Below are 22544 nucleotides of genomic sequence, written 5' to 3' on the forward strand. Positions count from 1 at the left end.
ATGAGGCCTGCATTGCTGTGTGTGCACATTAAAGTTCTTTAACTCCCTTACTTCTTCCGCTATGACCATGTAGTCTCTCGGCGCAAACCAAGTAACCGAACTCGTCGTCTTTACTGCATTTAAAGCAGAGTACTACTTCCAGTGGCCCCTTATTGGATGCGGGAAATTTCCCCACATGCACTTCGGTTTGACTCCGGCGCCCCATTCTAAACAAGCTTCAGAGGTGCGCCTGTCTTGCTTTTCAAACCTTTGGTTCGGTGGCGTCTGAATAGTTCGTGTATGTGCTATATCTCGAACGCGAAATGCGTCGCGCCGGCGGTTTGTTGTTCTTGGTCATCCTGCTCCCAGCTTAAGCCACTGCATGTTCCGTTGATGCTTTCTGTGCGTTTGGGGCATTGTTTCGCGGCATTCTTGATGGTCTAGTTAAACCGGTTTGCAACGTATCCAGTGGGCCGTACCGGAACTGCATACCTGAGTGCGCGCAAGAAAGTAGGAAAAAAAAAACTCATCACGCACGCCGTAGTTTCCCGTCAAATAATGTGCCAAAGTGTGCCAAACTTTATGTGCAGTTTTTTCCAGGAGCAACTGCGGTCGTCATAGCAGTGTCCTCCCTTCCATTGCGCAGGCTCCGGCATCCCCGAGATGAAGACCATTTTGCGCGGAGTCGTACTTAAGGAGTACCTCACCTTTCGGGCCCTGGTGGCCAAGATCATCGGGCTAACCTGCACCCTCGGCAGCGGACTGCCGCTGGGGAAAGAGGTGTGTGTGTGGGGGGTGTTGGGTGTGGGGGGGCTCCTCCTCCTCCAGACTTCGGGTAGCCCGGCATCGATTACGTGTTTTCACTTCTTTGGAGTGGGGGAGAAGTTGCGCTTTTTCACGAGTGAATAGTGTCCAGTTGGAACGATTCCTGAGCGCTCGGACTTCGTTGACGGACTTGAGTCCGGCTCTGGTCTTGCGGCGTTGGACGCCGGCGCGGTTCCTGGACCTCAAGCAGGTTGCGTGCGCGGATTGTGGGGTCGCAAGGCTCCCCGAGAGTCGCCATAATGCTTGCCGGACTGTGGCGCGTAACTGGCGCTAGCCCGCAAGAAGCGGCAGCGGAGACTGTTTGCGACACTCCAGGGAAGAGGCGTTTAGACATCTGTCTCTTCAGATGCGAAGGTCTCGCACATTTGCCAAGTTCTCACTGACAGACATGGAGTTGCTTTCGAATACTTCGCTGGTTTAAAACTTCCTGGCTTTGGACGGACAAATTTTTATACCCCTGTGGTATAGTTCCAGGATTTTTGTTGCATTGCCTACATGCTGGAAAATCGAAGCAGGTACGGTTTGCAAGGGCGAAAGACTGCTTAAAGGGCAACTGCACCACTTTTTGAGAATTCCGCGATATTCAGGGATTCAAATCTATACAAGCTGTAGGTAAAACTTGCCAAGTGGTTTTGCGCTAGCATTCAAAATAGTGACGTAATCGTCGATTGACTTTTTCTCTTCACCTCAAAGCAAAGGAGCAGTGCGGGGAAGTTCGGTGTGACGTCATGCAAGGTAAGATTTCAAATTACCGTTGCCGTCAGCCACCACCGTGCCATGCCTCGTTGCATGCTGCCAAACAAGACTCGGAATGCTTTGGCTTCGGTGGCATTTTTTTCTCCTCAAAGCAAGCGTTTAGGCGTCAGAAATGTACCGGTACCTTCGATGACGTCGGCATGCGCTGCACACTTGTTGTGTGCTGCGGAGAAGCTTGAAGACCGTCGCGATTTTAATCGGCGATTACGTCGCCATTTCAAACGCTACCCCAAAAAGTCTTCGCGTGCTTTACCTGCAAGTTTAGCATATTCGGCCCCTTTAAGCACGTCGATTTCTAAAACCTATGCAGTTGCCTTTTAAGCTACGTAAAAGCCCCTTTCGAAGCTTCCCGAAATGCCGGCTTACGAAGGACCTGGAGTTTCACCAGTGTCTGAACTTGGCTATCGCAGGCATAAAGTGGAAATGTAATGTCGTGGCTGAGCGGAACGCGTTGAGTCGTTGTGGCGGTTGTTGGTATTGTATGCGCCATGGCGCGACTAATGAGCGCCGAAGTGGCTGATGTATCACAGCGCGCTGTGCTCATGGGACTCGCTCACGCGTGCGTCACGCGCCGCTAAGCAGCTGCAGCACGCCGTATTGGGCTTTCAGGTGCGTCACGTTAGGTGAAGATATGGAAACGTAAATCACAATGCCGTGATCAGCACTGAAGTGGCACGAGTAATAAAAACACTTCTGATGTTTCTTGTTAAAGGTAGCTGGAAGCACACCATGAGAACCTTTTTTCTGGCGTATATAAATTTAACATAGTTTACTGCTATTAACGATGCCGTGTTTCTCTTATTTGACGCCCAGATAAGTCGCTTAACGAAATGGATTTTTCTTTTTTCAGCAACCAGTTCCTTTCAATTAAGAGATAGTATGAAGTGTTGATATGTGATCTCACATATCACGGAGGCAACATGTGGCAGAAAAAAAAAAGAAAAAAAATTAGCTGTGGCCGCTCGTCTCATCATAATGTGTTCCTGCCTGTTCCTTTGGAGTTCGTATATTTAAGAGGGTGCGTTCACGCTACTTGAATTGTCATTTGCGCTCTCGGCGCTAGTGACTCGGTGATCGTATACTTACCGTTCCCTTACGCAACCAGCACACCTTGATGTCGCGGTGTGTTTGCGTGAACGGTGAGCTATAGATGGCTGGAGCCCTTTAAAAAAAATCCTTTAGACAGTATACATCTGAGCAGTACGCGTATAACTATGCTTGTTGAATTCATACTTGAGGAAAATACAAGACCGCATACCAGAGACACGGACGAAGTGAGAAGACGGACGAACGTCACTTCCCGGAACGTGTCTCCGGTTTACGCTGCTGCACTCTAAGCAGAAAGGTGTAAAAAAAGGGAGTAATGTATGTCCTCTAGCGGACACCCTTTTGTAAAATAGAGCGCGCCACAGGACAGCTTACTCCATTAATTCTTACTCCAATTTAGGCTTATTCGTGTGTAGAGTGTGTGTTTCCCTAAGTCCGCGTACAGTACGTAGGCATTCTATGAACAGTGTTTTGGTGAGCGGTGCACTCAGGCCGCGCGCTTTCCGTTTACCTCCGCGACCATGAGAGGCGCTTCACTCTGCCGTCGTCGTCGTCTGCTTCCCGCCCTTTTTCCGCAGGGACCATTCGTGCACATATCGAGTATGATAGCCACGGTTCTGAGTCGGATCGTGGCCTCCTTCAAGGGCATCTACGAGGTGAGTGTGTGTGGGGCACGCTTTTCCCACTTGGCGCGCCTTTTCTGTTGCCGCCGGACTTCGTTCGGTGCTGATGCGAAGGGCGTTGATGCGACGTCAGTGCCGAACGAAAAGTGGCCCGTCGTATGTGTATCCGTGTGGCGACGCTTGGGTAGCTGCTAATGCGTATTACTCTTTTGCTTCTCAAATTTACTCCGATCTTGTGAGGGGAGGGGGGGGGGGGGGGGACTGAGAAAAAACACGTTGGATACATTAGATCAGGTTGGGCTGTGGAGAAAGGGAAGTCACGGTGATGGTTTCCACTCTTAATAGACACGTGCTGAACTGCTGCGTAACATACATGGAACTGCTAAAGGAAGTGATTCGGGAGTCATAAGGGGAGAAAAGAGAGGGATCCGATTTCGGATCCGCCTTCTTTTTCAGGCCGTCCTGCGACCGCGCAGTGAAAGCGACTCCCCTTTCACTTTTCGATCGTTTTCTTTCCGCCCGTGTTTTTTCGTGTTGTTTTTTTGCGCCGACGCGTACCGTTTTGTCTTATTTTGCTTGTGTTTTGTTACTTTTTATTTTATCTTCTGTTCCGTTTCTCCTTCTTTTCTCCACCACACCCCGCTCCTCCCCGGCCGCCACCGAGCAGAACGAGTCTCGGACGAGCGAGATGCTCGCCGCTGCCTGCGCCGTCGGGGTCGCCTGCACCTTCGCCGCTCCGCTGGGCGGTACGGCACAACCACCACGAGAGCCATGCATATATCGCCGCGAACCCTTTTCTATTTCTTTTATCTTCTCCCCCCCCTGTCGCTTTCGCTGCCTTTTTCTGATTTTGTGCTGCTTCAAGGGAATAGGGACACCCTGCAGGGTAGAAGAAACATGCCGCACAAGTATACTTTGGTCTGGCCTAGCTGGTTTAATTCACACTCATTGCCGGCTCCTATATTGTCCCGACGTGCTCTATTCTCTGCATGCGTCGCCGCGCAGAAGCATTACGCGTTAAGGGAACCAGGTAGCCCATACCAGTAAGTACTTCTATAAAAAAGGCCAAAATTTTAGCTCCCTTGCTGAAATCACTGACGGCCATCACTATTTTGTTGCGCGGTGCTTTCCGTGTTGTTAAACACATGCGTTTAAGTGCGCACATGTTTCGACTGCGATTGCACATCTTATATCGCTTTTTCTCAGGCATGTGCTTCCTGTGCTCTCCCTCGTTATCCTTTCTCTCTTCACTATTACCTGCTGGCGCGAAGGACAGCAACAGCAGCAAGGAGAAACTCTGCACCCATTCGCAGGAGTGCTGTTCAGCATCGAGGTAACATCGGTGTTCTTCGCGGTGCGCAACTATTGGCGAGGCTTCTTCGCCGCCGCCTGTGGCGCCCTCGTCTGGCAGCTGCTGGGTGTCTGGCTCAAGGAACAAGGTGTGGACCAAGTCGCCCTCGCTGTTGTTTTTGTCGTTGTAGTTTAGACTGCGTCGTCACCACCACCGATGTCCAACATCCTTGGACAAAGATTTTGAATATTGGAAAATTGTAAGGTAGGTACTGTTATGGAAACATTGAAGGTAATGGTCCGTCCTTTCGATGCGTAACAAAATCTTTCAAAGTTTTTCCACCGCTCTCATCGAGCACTTAAGACTGCCGTAGAAAGTCAATGGGGAACGCTTTCGATGATATAGCGAAAACGTTAATGGCAAAAAAGTGCAAGCCTGCCGACGGAAGATCTGCGGATATGCTGATTGTTATAGTGAAATATTACAATGAATGAAAAATTGCGTTCATAAACTCTTTCCCGTTCAAGAGTGCTTTTGTCCAGAATGGTCGGGCATGATCCTTTGGCCTTTTCCTCCTCCTCTTGCCAGGTGAAAATGTTTAAAAACTCAAAATTTCGCCGTAAGCGACTTGAATCTGCTCGTCCCGGTTAGAAAAACAAATTGCCGGGACTAACAGACTTTGTTACCTGAACTCCGCATTACGTGCTCCACCCAGTTCCAGCTGTATAAGCGCTCCTTATAATTAATGGCTATCAGTCATTTTGCGGCGAACCTAGTGGTGTGTATAGTGCCCTGGAATATGACTCTCGATAAAAATGCGCGTGAGGCCGTTTTCATGCGAAGCGAGAAGTGGCTTTCTTCACGTCGGATCTGATTGCGTCGGTTGCGAAAAGCGCCCATTCCGTCACGAAGCGCCGGGCGTCCTGTTTTTGCCGCAGCTGTGAAATTGATCGCTCCCCGGCAGCTCGACCGTGCGATACGCCCGCACACGGCGGCGTGTTCTCTCGCGGTTGCCAACCCGCTAGGTCAGCGCTTCGATGGAGAAATTGAAGGCTGCAGTTTCACTGCGTCTTTCTCTGGGGCGCGGACGGCGGCGCTTGATCTGGTTGCAGGCGTGCAAACGCGCCAAGTCTCGGAGGCAAATCTTACTAACGACAGCACGTAATTTTTTTTTTCTAAATATGCTTTCTTTCTGCTGTGCTTGCGAATTTATGCACGAGGTAGGCACTCTTTAGGGTTAATAAGGGCACCTCATAAGAGCTTAAAACAAAAATCTGCAAACCTTGCAGGTTATGTATCGTATCTTGAACTATATCTCTTATAAAAATTGTCTATAGACATTCTTTAGTCTTTTTATGGACTCTATTGCCTTCGTATAGATATTTCCTTTTGTCTGTTCATGGTCTGTAGACTTTCTATATACAAAAGTCTACTAAAAGTGTATGGCCACACATATATAGATTTTCTATAGAGTAGTCTAATATTTGTCTATAGAAAGTCTATAAACTTTGTAGACAAACGTATGTGGACAGTCTACAGACTATCCAAAAAATTTTTTGTAAGGGTATAATGCCCTTATTTCTGTGTAAGTTGTCATGCCGTTCTTTCTTTCCATAAAATGGAAAGAAAGCGTATTTTGGCAGGTGCGAATCTATATACGCGTGTCTTGTCATTCAATGAAATGCATGCATGTAATCACATAATAATAATAATAATAATAATAATAATAATAATAATAATAATAATAATAATAATAATAATAATAATAATAATAATTGGTTTTGGGGGGAAAGGAAATGGCGCAGTATCTGTCTCATATATCGTTGGACACCTGAACCGCGCCGTAAGGGAGGGGATAAAGGAGGGAGTGAAAGAAGAAAGGAAGAAAGGTGTGTCCGTAGTGGAGGGCTCCGGAATAATTTCGACCACCTGGGGATCTTTAACGTGCACTGACATCGCACAGCACACGGGCACCTTGGCGTTTTGCCTCCATAAAAACGCAGCCGCCGCGGTCGGGTTCGAACCCGGGAACTCCGGATCAGTAGCCGAGCGCCCTAACCACTGACCCACCGCGGCGGGTGCATATAATCACATCTACTTTGTTTTTTGCACTGTACGCTATTATTTCCTGTTTTTTGTTCTCCTTTACTTTCACAATGTATTCTTCCGTCGCTAGATGGTGTTTTAGTCTAGTGCTGGACTAAATCATAGTGCACCGTGAAGTGAGTCGTATATAGTTTTTCTTACTGCGTACAGTAGTCGAAACTGGTTACCGAGAAGCCTCAGTTCGTACCTCTTGCCTTCTTGTGTAAGACTTGCATACCTTCCTGCATAGCTGTTTACAATCTCTGTAGCCTGCGTATCCTGTGTACCTGTAACCGCGTACTTGTTTTAAATGTATACCTTCTTGTACGGGCTGCGGTATGCGGACAGTCGGGCGCTGCATGCACACTATACCTCTGCCGATGTGTTGCGTACGTTGCCGCGTCACCGCGTAGCTACAGACAGCTCCACTTGACGGTCACGCTACCCGAACATAGCGCGTTTCGTCGCTCGGACGGCGGCGCCGCAACAGCTTCTGTTGCTTCGCGGCGTCTTTTACTTTTCCATACCGTCGTGTCACCTTTCCAGTTGCGTGTACGCTGCGCTGTAGGCGGAGTGTCGGGGGCATCCTTTCATTGTTTCTCGGCGTCAGGCGTACGCAACGACGCGCAGAGGAAACGGCGCCGCTGCCGCCTTTTCTGTAGCACGCACCGTGAACGGCTGTGCGCATTGCGCGACGCTTTTTTTTTTAATGCGAAAGCATTTCTTGTCTCATGAGTGGCGTGTACAGGAACTGTCGGCAGAGCGTGTCCGCACGAACTGACAGTTCGTGCGGGCACGCTCTATTATAGGGGGAATTAATTGAACATTGAATTCATAAGTATGTAATTATACGAATGAATAATTAAGTCGCCAAATGGTTAATTATTTCAGAGAATAATTTAAGTAGCCGAATTAGTCAATTACTGCATAGATTAATTTGTAATTTAATCGAAATGTTAAATTACTTAATTAGTGAATTATTTACATTAACAATTACACTCCGTTGAGTCACTAAAATGATAAATAATTGGTTAGGCGGTAATTGACTGAATTAATTAATTAGATCAATTTGTGAATTACTTCACGCATTCGTCGGCAATTTGAACTAATTGATGAATTGCTTAGTTACCAAATTAACTGATTAACCAGCTGAATTAATCAATTAGTGTTTTGATGTACTTACTGCACGCTCCTGCAACGGGACCCGCGTCCTCGGATGTGGTAGAACCGAAGTTAGAACGAAAACACTATTCACAAACGGCAAAGGCATAAAGAAACGAACAAGAAACAACATAATCGGCAGCAGTAAGAGGAATGCTTTCGCATTACTGCACCTAAACAGGCTTAAGTGCACCCCTAGAATTATTAATTTTATTTATTTGTGCCATTTTGGGATGGCTCGATGTCCTTACGGCGGCGCACTGTGTCGGCCGTGGAAGTACCCGGAACGCAGAAGCCGCTTTCAGGTTTTATTTTTTTGAAATTTAACTCGCTCGCAGATGTTAGCGCATCAGCTGTACCTCGCGTGTCATTTTCAGTGTGCAGTGTTCGGCCGCTCTACGAGGCCTGCTCCCTGTCCCCGGTTACTTTTGCGGGCAATAGCATTCGTGCAAGGGGAGGAGCGAATCGACCCTGGCGTTCGATTTCATTGCGGTGTTGGAGTCGAAGGCCGATCACCAGCTGCAGCAGCATAGCTATGCATAGTTCTTTCACTCCCAGCCTTTTTTCGCCAGCCAAGCTGGCGTTCGCCGGGGTCGGTGGCGCGCGTGCCCCGTGTGACACACTTCTCTCTAGATATTCACGCAGTTCTGTCCAGATCCATTTAAAAAGACAATTACAGATTGAAGTTGGCCTCTATCATTGGGGTGCTGCGGTGTAATCACGAACAGGTGATTAACTGTAACCGAGAAGGGAGCTTTTATAAGCTAGAAAAAATAAACATGGCATACAAATGCCGCCACCCCCGGCCGATTTCGGAAGTAAAATGCGGCCTCCGACACTGTCCTTTTTCTCGCGGATCCCGATGGCTATGCTACACCGCTACTCACTTCAAAATGGTAGCAACCAGTCCGTTCCGCTAAGGACGTTACGAGTTTAAATTGACTGGCAGGAAGATCTTTAATGCAGTTTTTTCAGCTGCAAATGCGTATTTAGCTGCTGGACAAACGTCAACACAGCCAGAAAGAGCCAGAGAACTAGTTTTTACATAGAACGATAACTGTGTAGAGTTGACTTCATTGCCCCACTGAATGCCATAACCGAATGTGATCCAAACGTGATGCATTGTAACTACTCTTTCTTTTGTACCCACCTCTTCTTTTTTTCTTCTTTTCCTTTGCAGACACGATAACGGCAGTATTCAGGACAAATTTCCGGATGGACTTCCCCTTTGATCTCGTTGAACTAGTCGTTTACGCTGTGATGGGGTAAGCCTTGTCGCCTTTCCACTTTGGTTGCCTCCTGTGCGCGAAGCCGTTATCCACGCACGCTGGGGGTTCGTTCATTAGAGCTTTGTCTTGTCTCTCCTTTCCATCCGTCCCCCGCCCCTGGCATTTTTTTTCTACAGCGCAGCCTGTGGCGTCCTGGGCGCCACGTTCGTCTACATGCACAAGAGGGTTGTGCTGTTCAACCGGAAGCACAAGCGCATGAGTGCCTTCCTGCAGAGGAAGTACGTATGTGTGCATCACTTTATTTGCTCTGTGTGTAGCCCAGCCGCTGCTTCAGAGTGGCACCTCGTGCCTAGCTTTGAGTCCTTGACTCCTCTCACAGGCACATGTTGCCGGCAGTGTACGTTACGCTTGTTTAGTTTGGTACGAGCACCTTCACTTAACCACCGTTGCATAGTGCGCGTCGTGGCACTGGCGGACCGTGGTACCTTTCAGTACTGGCATTCCAGCCTAAGGGCCAAACCCTTCTCTTCCGATTTTTGTTTTCTGGACATGCTTTGGCTTAACACGTTTTTAGGCGCCATAGGAACACTGCGAGCTGCGAGGCGCACCTTGGTCGATGACACCAGGTTGATTTCGGTAATCTGGCGCTATTTGTGCTATAATGCACTAAAGGGACATTTGTTTTGAAATGATTAATCAATGCAAAATATCTACTTTGCCAACGTAGTATAGCCAGCTTGTTAGGATGGTACAGACAATATTGGGACATCAGGGAACAACTTGGTACATCGTAGCCTATATTATGGAACGGCATGGCAGATATCGGGAGAACATGATACGTCATGGTTCCATACAGCCCGTTCTTGAAAATGGCATGGCCAACGTCGGGAAAGACAGAATAACAGGGTCCGGTACTGGATATTTGTTTTACTGGCTTAGCCTATGTTGGAAAACACCGGCAGTGCTGGACCATTTTGGGTCACTGCTTGCCAGTGCTTCCCAATATTGCACCGTTGTTATGTGCTACCTAGGTTAGCTTGCTTGCGTTTCGCCTCCAACAAAATTTTTGTTGTTTCCGCAAGATATAAATGCACTGTTCGACGTTTTCATGCATAAAGGCAAGATGAAAATGACGACTCTATTTTCCGTTTTCTTTTCTTACAGTCGATTTTTGTACCCACTAATAATTACGGTGTTCATATCATCGGCTACCTTCCCCGAGGGCCTCGGACAGTTCATGGCAGCAGAGGTGAGGCCCATAACAGCATATTTTACTCGTCATCTCACCACTTACCTTGCACACCTTATGCATATCGCAAATTGCTTATTTGAACTTCGATGTGTGTACAGGTGCGACTTGTTTGATATCTCGTCACGTGGCCAGTGTCAGTGTACTTTTATCTGCTTCATCGGGACCAACTCACACGACCAACCATCGTTCCCCTAAGGAAAAAGGAGAAAAAAGAAACTAGTGAAAGAGCAATTGTTGCTGCGCCGGTGAATACTAGTACTGCTCTTCTCCTCGGTTTTCCCCATAGAGACTGATCATAAAATGAGATAGAGAGGACATAGCTTCAGCACTAGTGCTAGGACGTAGTCACACTTTAACGCTAGTACTGTGTCTTCTTTGTCTAAACACCAGCCTGCCCATCTTTCTGCTTTAAATGTGTGAAAATAAGTACAGAGCATGATGGGCTTAGCAATTCTCTCTGGCAGCATTATCTTTGTGTAGTTGTGACAGCTATACGCTAAGCATCTCTGTACAGTTGCGATATAGCAGTTGTGGGAGATCCTTGCGTTGAGATAGACCCGTGGGATGCGATGAAAAATTCACGAGATAGAACCACATTGGGAGTAGACTGTAATTGCAGGCGTCACTGGATAATCGTGTGTTCGGCATGGCGAAGCAAGGTGAAAATAGTTCCTGCTCTTTTTTTTTTTATGGGACCATGTATGGTATTGGCCTGTGACGCTATAACATAGCGCATCCACATCGTCCCGCTAGCCCTTTGCTCTGCGTAACCTGTATGCAAGCCAAGTGAGCGGAACAATACAGGACCCGCAGAAACTGGCAAGGAATTGGGAAGAGCAAAGCGAGGGACAGACGTCAGCCTGCCGGACCTTGCGGTTCTATGCGGTCGCACTGTCGCAGGCAGGGTCAGCGATTGAGCTTCAGTTTGGCCGTCCTTCTCTTATTGTTCGAAGCTACAAGCTCCTTGTCACGTTGGTCTGATTCACAATTGTCTAATTGAGGAAGAAACAGAAATGCAGACTGTGCAGTGCTGTCGAAATCGGTTGTTTGGGAAAGGAAATGGCGCAGTATCTGTCTCGCATCTCGGCGGACACCTGAACCGCGCCATAAGGGAAGGGATAAAAGAGGGACTGAGAGAAGAAAGTAAGAAAGAGGTGCTGTAGTGGAGGCCTTCGGAATAATTTCGACCACCTGGGGATCTTTAACGTGCACTGACATCGCACAGCATACGGGCGCCTTAGCGTTTCGCCTCCATCGAAATGAACCCGGGTACTCCGGGTCAGTAGCCGAGCGCCCTAACCATTGAGCCATGTGTTGAAATATGGAAAAGGGATAAAAAATTCGTTGGAGGCACTTAGATATCTCTTAACTGCGGGAAGGCGAAAGCCGTTTGCGACTCATTGCATTGATTTGCAATTTTTACCCAAATTATAGATTAAGGTCACGTGACCTTAAGGTCACTTGACATCATAAGGTCATGTGACCTAGGTGGTGATGTAATGATGTGCAATTTTTACCCAAATTATAGATTAAGGTCACGTGACCTTAAGGTCACTTGACATCATAAGGTCATGTGACCTAGGTGGTGATGTAATGTACGGACGGTAACTGTGAGTATGATACCATTAAAGGCTATCGCCTTAAAGTGTGCCCTCGAGGATGGGGAGCGTTTGTGCTTAGCGCGTAACCTTTGCGACATGTTCCTGAACAGCGAATGATGGAACTGGGGACGCCACTCTATGGCAACTTTGACAGCGATAGGGGTCCTCCTTTTGAAACTGTTGCAGCTGACGACGCACGAGGCGGTGCACGACCTGTTCTCCAACTTCACGTGGACATCCAGCGACCTGGGTGTGGACGAGCACATGGTGGTCAACCATTGGGGCACCACCAAGGGACGCGTCTTCCTCACGCTGGGCCTCTTCATCTTCATGAACCTCTGGATGACTGCGCTGGCCGCCACCATTCCCGTGCCGCTGGGACTCTTCATACCTGTCTTCAAGATGGGTACGACAAAGCCCACGGTCCCCATGGAACAGTTCTTTGCTGTTGGTTGTCTTTGCGGGCCCTAACCTCCGGTTGTTCATCGCGTTGGCTTTTGAGTTCCATAAAGACCCGTGGGGTCACGCCAGGGCCGATGAGCAGTGCCACTTCTGGTGGAGAGGTGGAAAATGTGCGAAGATTTGGCACAAAGGAAGTTTGTTGACCTTTATAGGTGCACTAGCCACTCATTGTAGTTACGTGCGTGCTCTTGACAGGCAAGGCCAGTGGCCCTCTGTATTGATGTGCTGCATTCCATAATGTCGTGTATCTTGCTGTCAGATCTTTCTATGCGTGCTCCTTGCAGTTTCGGACTCGTAAGCATCACGCACAGGCAAGAGCTATATCGACGCGGACCTTGCAGTGTTCGATGCAAGAACTCCATTGAACCACTCGAGTATTGTTTCACGTGTAGCTATAGCAAATAGCAATATAAACAAACTAACAATATATATACTAGTTCATACCAATATAAACCATCGCTGGCCTCCGCTCACATGACTTCCGTAAAGGTTAAATTTGCAGAATTCGCGGATTTCTTCTTTGTGCCTTTCTGGTACTCTGTTCTTGTTCAAGTGTCTTGAATGCTTGTGGGAATGCTCGCGTTTGTCAATGCGTGTGCTTACTGTAGTCGCTTTATGTTGCCGCAGTCTTCATATCAGAGCGCAGCAACAGGTCACGAAGGGGGTGTTCGCTGGGCGGTTTGTTTCAGGCGCCGCCTTCGGCCGTCTCATCGGTGAAACGATGGCCGTGCTCTTTCCAGAGGGAATCCGCATGGGCGAAAACATCAACAAGGTCATCCCTGGCGGCTACGCCGTGGCAGGTAAGTCTCACTCTGACAGAAGGAAAGGCCGAACGTCGGACGTAGTCTTTAAAAAGGACAAGCACATCGTTCAGTTCCTGGTGCGCATTTAAGCTGCCACAGTCATTGCTTTAAGCTCGTGCTTGTCCTGTTTTAGGCTTCACGCTTTGGTCGTTTGACCCTCGTCTGTATGCATGGCATTCACGAGCTGTGAACTGTTGTAAAAGTGATTAAATGGACGGCGCGTCTTTGGATAGCTCTCCGCACCGTGACATGCTTGCACGCTCGGAGTAGCTACTCAGTGACGTTCATTGGTTACAGCCACGTAATTATCACTGACTGGCATGCATGTTGTTTCTCATCGGCGTCATTACCAGTGCAATTAGCAGCTCTTACCTTACAGCGCTACCAAACTGACAGCTGAAGCGCCGTGTATTGGGATGCGGAGGAAAACTGATTCGAAAAACTCTCAACTTTGAGTAATTGAACAGGTGTCTTCACTATCCTTCAGCAAGCCAGAACAAGGTTCGCGAGAGCTAACGCTGCTTCTGAGGTCACTAACAAAAGGATATTAGTAAGGTAGTCATTTCGAAATATATCACGTACGGGTTAGAGTTTTCATTGGGTCGAATGGCCCGCATTGCTTCATGCAAGTGCGTCATTTCGCGCATGACTAGAAGTTGCTCATTGTAACGCGCTTTATCCGTATTCTTGAGCTCTGCGGCAACTGTCGAGGGAGACCTCTCCTGATACAGCTAGCAGGCAAATGTGCTATATCCAACAGATGGTTCGCTCTGGAACCGATTCGACCGCGCCATTGGTCGCTTCGACGCGTGACGCCCGATAATGGAATATGCGTGTGAGGTGTGGGATCCCTACACTCAAACACTTGCAGCTGAACTGGAGCGAGTGCAGCGACGTACACTTCGCTTTATCTATTCTCGCTTCCGAAGACAAGATCAGGTAACCCCACTTTGCACTTTAGCGAACTTGTGCCCTCTTCAATGTCGCCGGAAACAAAAAAGACATTCTTTTCTATAAGATTATGAACAACATGGTACATATCGATAAGCAGCAATACATAAGCGAAACTACTTCACATATCACTCGGGGTAAACATTGCAGACACGTAAAAGAACAAAAGTTTTCTAAGCACTGCTACAAGCATTCCTTCTTCCTGTCCACAGCGAGAGAATGGAACAGACTGCCAGAGAATGTGGTGCTCGCATCGGGTGTGGATGTGTTCTCTGCCGGAGTTCGTGATTGTTGGTATAGTGCCTGATATAATGCGCCTTGCATTTGTGTTGGGCATGGTGTTTTCACATTGTTTTCTGTTTCGTTGCAGCGATATTTTTGCGCATTTTTATTTGTTGCTTAGAGGTCAGTTCCATTTTTTGATATGTTAAAACTTGGCACCAACTGGATGGTGCTGGTGTTTTGTTTGTCGTGTTCCGCCTTTGTAATCTGTACCCTGTATCGCTCCTATCTTGGTCCTGACCAGACTGATAGTATCTCTAATAAATAAATAAATAAATAAATAATTAATACACCAGTCGTGTCACAAATCTCTACGGAGCACGCACTGAAAGGGGGGAGGGGGATATAAATCAATAGAGGCTTTTCACCGCGATTCTCTTGAGGCTTGTTATGAACCAATCCAATTTATTTCGAGTTCTCTCTCTCTCACACACACACACACGCATGCACGCACACACGCATGCACAGAGAAAAATGCTAAAAACCTAGCGGACAAACGCAAATGCACTGAAGCAGGTTAACTGAGGGGGACCGCTAGTTTTATGGGTCTTTGTCTCAGTTCATTTTATGTAATTACCTGGTAGCTGGTCTTGAAGACGTTTCGGCTGAATGCTCTCTCTCTATCCATCTGCGCACACAGGTGCTGCCGCCATGGCCGGAGCCGCCACACGCACCATATCGACGGCTGTCATCGCCTTCGAGATGACCGGCCAGATGTCCCACATTCTGCCCGTCATGGTCAGTAGTGCCCGTCGCGTGTGCGTTGAATCCCAAGCTTGATGGCTGGTTCGAAGGGCCCGTTTAGAAGATTCTAGGCTTTGTGATCCTATGCGAAGGGATTGTTACAGAGGGAGAGATACAGTAAACGTACATAGAGACAGCTATGCGCGTACTGTCTCCTCCAAAGCGCATGCGCAGTCGGGCGCAGCAGCGCCTTGGCACGGCTCGCCAGACGAGCCGTGCCAGGCAAGCCATATGCTCACCAGGCGAGCCATCGTCGCCGGCGCTAAACAAGCCACGCCGTTACCCTGCTCGCCGAATCTTGCCGCGCTGTCAAGGTCCATGCTGCGGACGGTGCTGACACCGACGGCGCGAAACTGAGGGACAAGCTAAGCAGAGCTAACGCTCTAAATAAACGAAAAGATGAAGGGGGATCGATGTAAAGGCGGGCGAACGTGCGCACCGTGTGTCGCTCGTGGCCGCCGTCTGTTACTTTCTTGCGCACTATGCAGAAAAGGCAAAAATTTATGTCTAAGAGATGCTATTAGCTCTCCTCGACTCTTATGAGATGCTTATCGAACGTTGTGAGACACTGAGCTGGCGCGGAAAAAAAATTTTGCGGGTCTTCCACTGGGATTTCGGGGTGCTGTGAGCTCGGTGCGACTATAGGGTGCCTCGATCGGTGAGCAGTGCGGACGTCGACGCGCACTAGGCACAACAGTCTCGACCAGTTGCCCGGAGCCTTGTCCTTCGACTGCACCCGCTGTGTGTGTGCATTAACCAATAAGGCAACTGTTAGAAGGAAGCGTAAATGAAAATTTGAATTCTGGAGCGCGGTGAGCTCTGTCATAACTTTAATGGGACCAGAAAAATAAAAAAACGATTCCTGCTCCGCATTCAAGGCAAGTTTGTGCAATGGAAGGTTGAATTTTGATCTGTATCAGTGACTTTTTTTTTGCACTCTACCGACTTCCATTGAGAGAGACATCTACTTTATTTGGAGAACTCTCTTTTGTTCTTTTGCTGCTGCAGATAGCAGTGCTGATAGCAAATGCCGTATCCCAGATGCTTCAGCCTTCTGTGTATGATCTAATCATCAAACTGAAGAAGCTCCCGTACCTGCCGCCTATCCTCTCCACGTCATCTGAGTAAGTGTTATACTTTTCTATGCACGCGCTATCTGCTCAGCGTGGCCATGCGTGCATCATTAAAACGAAAGTTCTTTTACCGTTTTGGATAGATGTTTACTTCTGTGCCCAACTTGCCATTGTTCACTGTACATTCTCCTGAGGCACCCTGTAGACATTCAGGTGGTATGCCAGCGGGTGCAGTCAAACCCGCATATATCGAACTCGCAAAAAAAAAAAAAAATGCCTATGAGTTTGATATAAAGTGTAATTCGGTATAAAAGTAGCAGTAAATTTAACAACATACATATTGAGATGAGAAAAAATGTATTTCTTTGATAGCACTTACTGCTTGCGATTACCGAGCTGAATAGTGAATATTTTATGTTTCTTCATCTGCACTTTCTTGGACAGAGCACATTTTTCAATGTTTCCGGTGGACTCCAAACAGCTGAGACCGCAGCCTGCTATCGATGCGCAGTAGCGACGAACCGTGCTAAGCGCACGTAGCATGTCGAAGCACGTGGGCACAGGTTTTCTGAACTCCTCGTCACAAGCCTCCGCGGTGGCTCAGTGGTTATGGCGCCTGGCTGCCGACCCGAAAGACACGGGTTTGATCCCGTCTGTGGCGGTCAAATTTCTATGAAGCTGAAATTCTAGAGGCCCGTGCACTGTGCGATGTCCGTGCACGTTAAAGAACCCCAGGCGGTCGAAATTTCCGGAGCCCTTCACTATGGCGTTCCTCATAGCCTGAGTCGCTTTGGGGCGTTAAACCACCATAAACCATAAAACAACTCGCATCAGTGGTGTCCTGGTTATCCACGATGTCACCAGTGATGTCTCGTCTGCAAGCTCTCCCGAGGTCTCAGCATCGTCGTCCGCGGAGACAAAGTCGCGCACGGCTGCCCCATCACAAATAGTGCCAGCAAATTCAGACAACTGGTTCCACAAATCATCAACACCTGTGAGGGCTTCATTGAGCTCACCCAATAAAGAATTTGCTCCGTCTTCTTCGGGAAAGCAGAGACCAGAACGTCGGAAGCAGATCTGTATAGTTTCTTTCTTTTACATTATTGCACGACCCACTTTCCATAGACAGGGCGTCAAAGAGGTCGATTTTAAGGTCTCTGCCAGTCCTCAGGTCATGCAGGAGCCGTTCAATCAGACATTTCCTAAAACGAACCTTCACCGCACGGATTATGTATGACAACGCAGGCATAACAGATGCAACGGGCTAAAAATGCATATTCTGGTTGGCCGGGTACTCACCCGCCATCTACGTCATGGAAACTCCGCGTCATCATTGGTCTGCGCATGCTGCGTAGCACCAATAACACCCGCAGGCCCATGCGGGATAGCTAACCTTCTGAAATCTGCTGACAGGAAGCCAGCTCCTTGAGTCGACCAGAGTTGTCCATAGCTCGATTGGACCTGCGGGGAAGCTAACCCCCGGAGATATGTTGAGGGAAGGCCAGCTTCTTGAGTCGCCCGGTGTTGCCTGAAGTTCGATCTATCGGATGTGAGGTCTCATTTTTTTTTTATCCTGGTTTGTTCTGATTTGCATCTTGTAAGCCAAGGAAAAGCAAAGAAAAGGTGGTTTCCCACCTTCATCAAAACATGCTTATGCACTAAAACACCATATCACCTACATTAGGACTCTAATACATTGTGAAGATTACAGGAAGGAAAAAAAAAAAGACAGGAAATCATCGTTGTAGTACTGCATGGGCAACAAGGGCGCATAGTACATACTCGAATTTTAGAATACAAATATAGTAAATAATTCTCAACTTTCACAGCAAACAAAAAATAAAATTTCAAACAGGTTTTTGTTCTAAACAAGCAGGACAATAGGAGACAGTACTTAGTAAACAAGGAATATTATAATGGCACTTTAATTTCAACAAAGCAAGACTTTTTGTATGGTAAGTGGTTCTGGTTGTTGGTGAAAAATTTGTGTGCAGGGCGTGCAACTGTTTCTTGAAAAACACCTTCGCTGCGCTGCACAGGGTTGGGGGAGGGGAGTTAAAGAGATAGAATAGCGGACGGGTCCGGAGGCGGAAAGGGCGGCAAGTGCACGGCAGAATGCATTTTTGTATGGTATAGCCGTAAATTTTCCTATGCATTCATACTGTGGCTTTGCAGTGCTCAGAAATTATTTGATATATAATTGGGTTCGACTGTACGGAGATAACTTACTTATTTTGCACCTAATGTTGCTGCTCGCTCCGCGAGCAGTCATGTCTATCATCCTACGTGTCACAGTTCTCAGACTGATCTCTCTTTATATTCAGTGATCAGACGATGCTTTCTTGTCTTGAGCCAGCATACGCTATCATACTCCCGAAGAAAGTGCTGGCAGCATCTTCAACAACTTTTAGTTAGTCTTTTCAACAGGCACAAACACCCAAGCTTCACAACGCAAGCTCGAAAAGTTGCGCGTCACGACAGAGGTGCGCAGCATCATTACTGGGGAGATCGTGTACCGCAGGTTTAATTTTGCACACAAATGACAAACATTTTGCCCTGATGCGCATTGCGCCCTTTTGGGTGACGAGTGAGTGTACACCCGTTGCCCTCATTGAGATCTCTTCCCTGCTTGCTTTCTTTTTCTTGTTTCTTTCATACCTGGCGGCTTCCGTGATTCAGGGCACACAACATCTACGTGGAGGACATCATGGTTCGTGACGTGGTGTTCATCTGGCAGGGCGCAACCTACAAGGACCTCAAGCACCTGCTGCGCACCAACAAGCGCCTCAATTGCTTTCCACTCGTCGAATCACCCGGTGAGCGCCCGTGGTGTCCCCGCAGTGTGTCAGGGAGAGCTTGAATCAGGGAGAGTTAAAGGAAATTGTTTCAGAGTACCGCATTCATTCTCTCCACTGGTTCTGTAATGGAAAGGAAAATGGCTTTCTCCATCTGATGTTTTTGCACAACAAGCAAAGCACATTCGCAATACTCTGTTATTCCACATTATAATTAATGTCGTTGCAAGTAATGAACTGATTGTTTGTTCTGGTTAACTTCAGTGTTGCCATGCACTAATGTTCAGAAGAAAAGGCTAAAACCAATTTTCAAAACTGACCTGAATACCATCTGTGTGTTCTAGAGTATAGCAAGCAGATATTGAAATAAGTTAGTGCGCGTTAAGTTGGCAGCAGTAGGGGGTGGCCATATAACGCGGTAGTCACAGGGCCTGTGTTCACTAACTTCAGCTTCATGCATCACTTGCTTACCGCAACGAACAGCTTCTATTCCTTGTCCCACAGCATCCTTTCACGTCGTGTCAAAATATAATCCGTTATTTATTTTTCTTCTACCCACAGCACCAATTTGTCATTGCAGTAAGTGGAGGGGGATAATACATGTAAATTACTGGCAAATGACATAAAAAAAAGACAGCACAATCATTTAGAAAATAAAAGAGGCAAGAACACAGATGCAGTGCAGGTGTAAAATGCACGGAAAACAGATTAAACTAGATAACAAAGAAGGTGCATTTAACGCAGGTGAAAACCACAAAAAAAAAAAACACAGTGCAGAGTTAAGCATAGCTATAATATTGTGTGAATCCTGTGGGCAATTGTGCTTAAGTTGGTGACATTCAGAATCTTAGTGAAACGACGTGACATGGCAGATACAGTAATAAAATACTGTTCTGCTGTCAGTACACTCAACACGCTGGCATTATGTGGTGTCCTGTGGGCTCTAGTGAATCGATGGGCTGGTGCAGTCGACGCAGTGGGTTAGGGTTAGGCCTATGCTCGCACCATGTGCAGAATTATCAGACCTGAGGCGCCGCTACGTGTGCAGCAGTACTGACATGCCCATGGGTGCGGTGCCATGGTTCAGAGCTGAATACAGGCACAGTGTTTCCCGTGTTGCCGGTACCGCAGATGAACACCGCGTGTTAGGCGCTGTTTCCGGCTGCGCGCACACTCTGCGAGCTAGCGCATGCACACTGGGTGCATCTTTGTGTTTCTCTCTCCCCTGCAGTCTTAATCTCTGTTGTCGTGTGACCGCCGTGCAGACTCTATGATCCTGCTGGGTTCGATCCCTCGGCTGGAGCTTCTGCGGCTGATGGAGCTGCAGCTGGGCCGCTGGCGGCGGCTCCAGGAGGTGGCCCGGCGCCGCTCCATGGACATGACGGCGCGCAAGAGTCCCATGGAGCAGCGGCGCCAGTCGCGCTTCGAGGTGGTTCCCGTCACCAACAGCGGAAGGGTGTGTCAGTCTTTCGCTTTTCGTTTCTACTACTACCCTTCCGCCGCGGTGGCTCACTGGTTATGGTGCCCGGCTGCTGACCCGAAACACACAGGTTCGATTCCGGCTGCGGCGGTCGAATTTCGATGGCGACGAAATTAGCTTAGAGGCCCGTGTGCAGTGTGATGTCTGTGCACGTTAAAGAACCCCAGATGGCCGAAATTTCGGAGCCCTTCACTACGGCGTCTCTCATAGCCTGAGTTGCTTTGGGACGTTAAACCCTCATAAACCAAGCCAAACCTTTGCTTTCCGTATGAACAGACCTTGTTGTCTTGTACTGGTCCTGTTTTGTGGTTCCGCGTAGTGCGCTTCACCTCATAGCGTCCGTACATGCAGTGAAGTCTTCTTGCCGGCGTCAGAATTAAGACTGCGGCTGTTTTTTGCGTGCATGCTCATCAAACTCGCTGTACAGCTAGAAACAGTGTGTTCTTGTTTGTGTGCGTGTGTGCGCGCGCGCGCGTGTGCGTGTGTGTGTGCGTGTGTGTGTGTGTGTGTGTGTGTGTGTGTGTGTGTGTGTGTGTGTGTGTGTGTGTGTGTGTGTGTGTGTGTGTGTGTGTGTGTGTGTGTGTGTGTGTGTGTGTGTGTGTGTGTGTGTGTGCGCGCGCGTGTGCGTGCGTGTGTGTGTGCGTGCGTGTGTGGAATGTCAGTGCGCAGGCCGCAATAACGGCTTATAAGCTGGGAGCGAACCACTGTATCAGCTGGAGAATGTAAGCGAACAAACACGACAAGGAACAAGGACGACCGGTTATCAGCAGTCGGTTGCTGCAAGGGTCAAGTTTGCTCACAACGTACAGTTTTTGGTCTGCTGCAAGAAAAGATAGGTTTAGGTCTTGGAATAATAGACCTCGCAAAATTTGACCGCCTGTGTGATTTGGCTCTGCACAGAGTGCTGCAGCCTTTTAGCCAACAACTCATTCTCTCTTTACCTCTGCTTACTTAATGATTATCACAAGTTACTGCTTTGATTTTAGTGGTTTTAGTTTGTAGTGTCTGCCAGAGTCAAACTTAGTTATGTCACACGTTTTTATTGCAGCCATCGCCAAAATCTTCGCCACCTCCGTCTCCTCCACTGACACCAAAGTCACCGAAGAAGTCTATCCTCAAAGACTATGGCATGCAATCTCCATACTCAACAATAACATCACAAGGTATTGCATCTCATGTGGTAAACTCATTCGCTAGAATGTAGCGTGCTGAATGAAAAGTTGTCACATTTAATTTCTTATACAGATATTGATCAATTGGCAGTTGGCTGATTATAGTGTGTTTCAATTCTGCCTCATGAATGTATTTAAAACTTGTATGAGGACTTGCATCATATTTGAAGCCTGGATGTGACGACTGCCATATGTTGATTGTTGCAAAAAGTGCACCAAACAGTTCCAGCTTAGAGAAGAATAAGCTGCTTCACTTAGCTAGCTTTAGTTTCAAGTATTTGATGCCTGGCATTTTTTGCTATTGAGGGCACTTGATTTGTGTAATGGAGCATGGAAAGAAAATGAGTAAAGAATATGTAATGTATGTAATCGATTAGCCAAGGAAGACAATCGGAAACCAATCAAGCTCTCTCTTACTTTTCAGATTCAAGGCTGAGGCAAGCATTTGAAGTTATATTCAGGAAATCACTAACCCTCCAGGATGTAAATCCCGATAAGGTGAATAAACTTTCACTGGCAACCTTTCTTTCTTGTACGCTGGCACTCTATAGTTTTTTTTTTTTTGCTAATGCTCGTGCCAAGAACTAAAGAACTGCTTAATTTAGATGCATTGAAGGTTTGATTTCTGCACGAAATTTTCATTTGTCTGTGCCGTCTCCAGTGTGTACTCTGATGTGTTGCATTTTGACTGTGATTAATGCTTTATAATGGCATGGTGGTTTTCCATTGGCAGGATGCCAGTTTGCCCAATACTCCCACGAGCACAAAGCGAGTGCAGCTGGTGAGTTTTCTGGCTCTTTTTCTGCACTCTGAAACAGTTGGTCAGTTTTTCAGAATTAACAGAATTGTTATTTCTAGATATATTTGTTTTTCTAAATAATGTTGGCAAGCAGTTTGTGCACCTTTAATTTCATTTTTTCTAGTCATGCTTTG

The 22544-nt window shown here is 47.6% G+C and overlaps 1 protein-coding gene across 1 annotated transcript in view; it reads left to right on the plus strand.

Annotated features, from left to right (window-relative positions):
* Positions 1–22544, plus strand: part of ClC-a (chloride channel protein 2) — an 87854-nt gene that overhangs the window by 60793 nt on the left and 4517 nt on the right. Inside the window, exons 5-20 of the mRNA XM_077658866.1 lie at positions 626–759; positions 3186–3263; positions 3898–3976; positions 4544–4669; positions 8948–9032; positions 9173–9274; positions 10161–10245; positions 12036–12255; positions 13001–13111; positions 14988–15085; positions 16100–16215; positions 18844–18980; positions 20225–20415; positions 21488–21602; positions 22036–22109; positions 22345–22392. Coding sequence (XP_077514992.1) covers positions 626–759; positions 3186–3263; positions 3898–3976; positions 4544–4669; positions 8948–9032; positions 9173–9274; positions 10161–10245; positions 12036–12255; positions 13001–13111; positions 14988–15085; positions 16100–16215; positions 18844–18980; positions 20225–20415; positions 21488–21602; positions 22036–22109; positions 22345–22392 — 1799 coding nt within the window. The remainder of the gene's footprint in view (positions 1–625; positions 760–3185; positions 3264–3897; positions 3977–4543; positions 4670–8947; positions 9033–9172; positions 9275–10160; positions 10246–12035; positions 12256–13000; positions 13112–14987; positions 15086–16099; positions 16216–18843; positions 18981–20224; positions 20416–21487; positions 21603–22035; positions 22110–22344; positions 22393–22544) is intronic.

The sequence above is a fragment of the Amblyomma americanum genome, chromosome 3 (assembly GCF_052857255.1).
Source record: "Amblyomma americanum isolate KBUSLIRL-KWMA chromosome 3, ASM5285725v1, whole genome shotgun sequence".
Taxonomy (NCBI): Eukaryota; Metazoa; Arthropoda; class Arachnida; order Ixodida; family Ixodidae; genus Amblyomma; species Amblyomma americanum.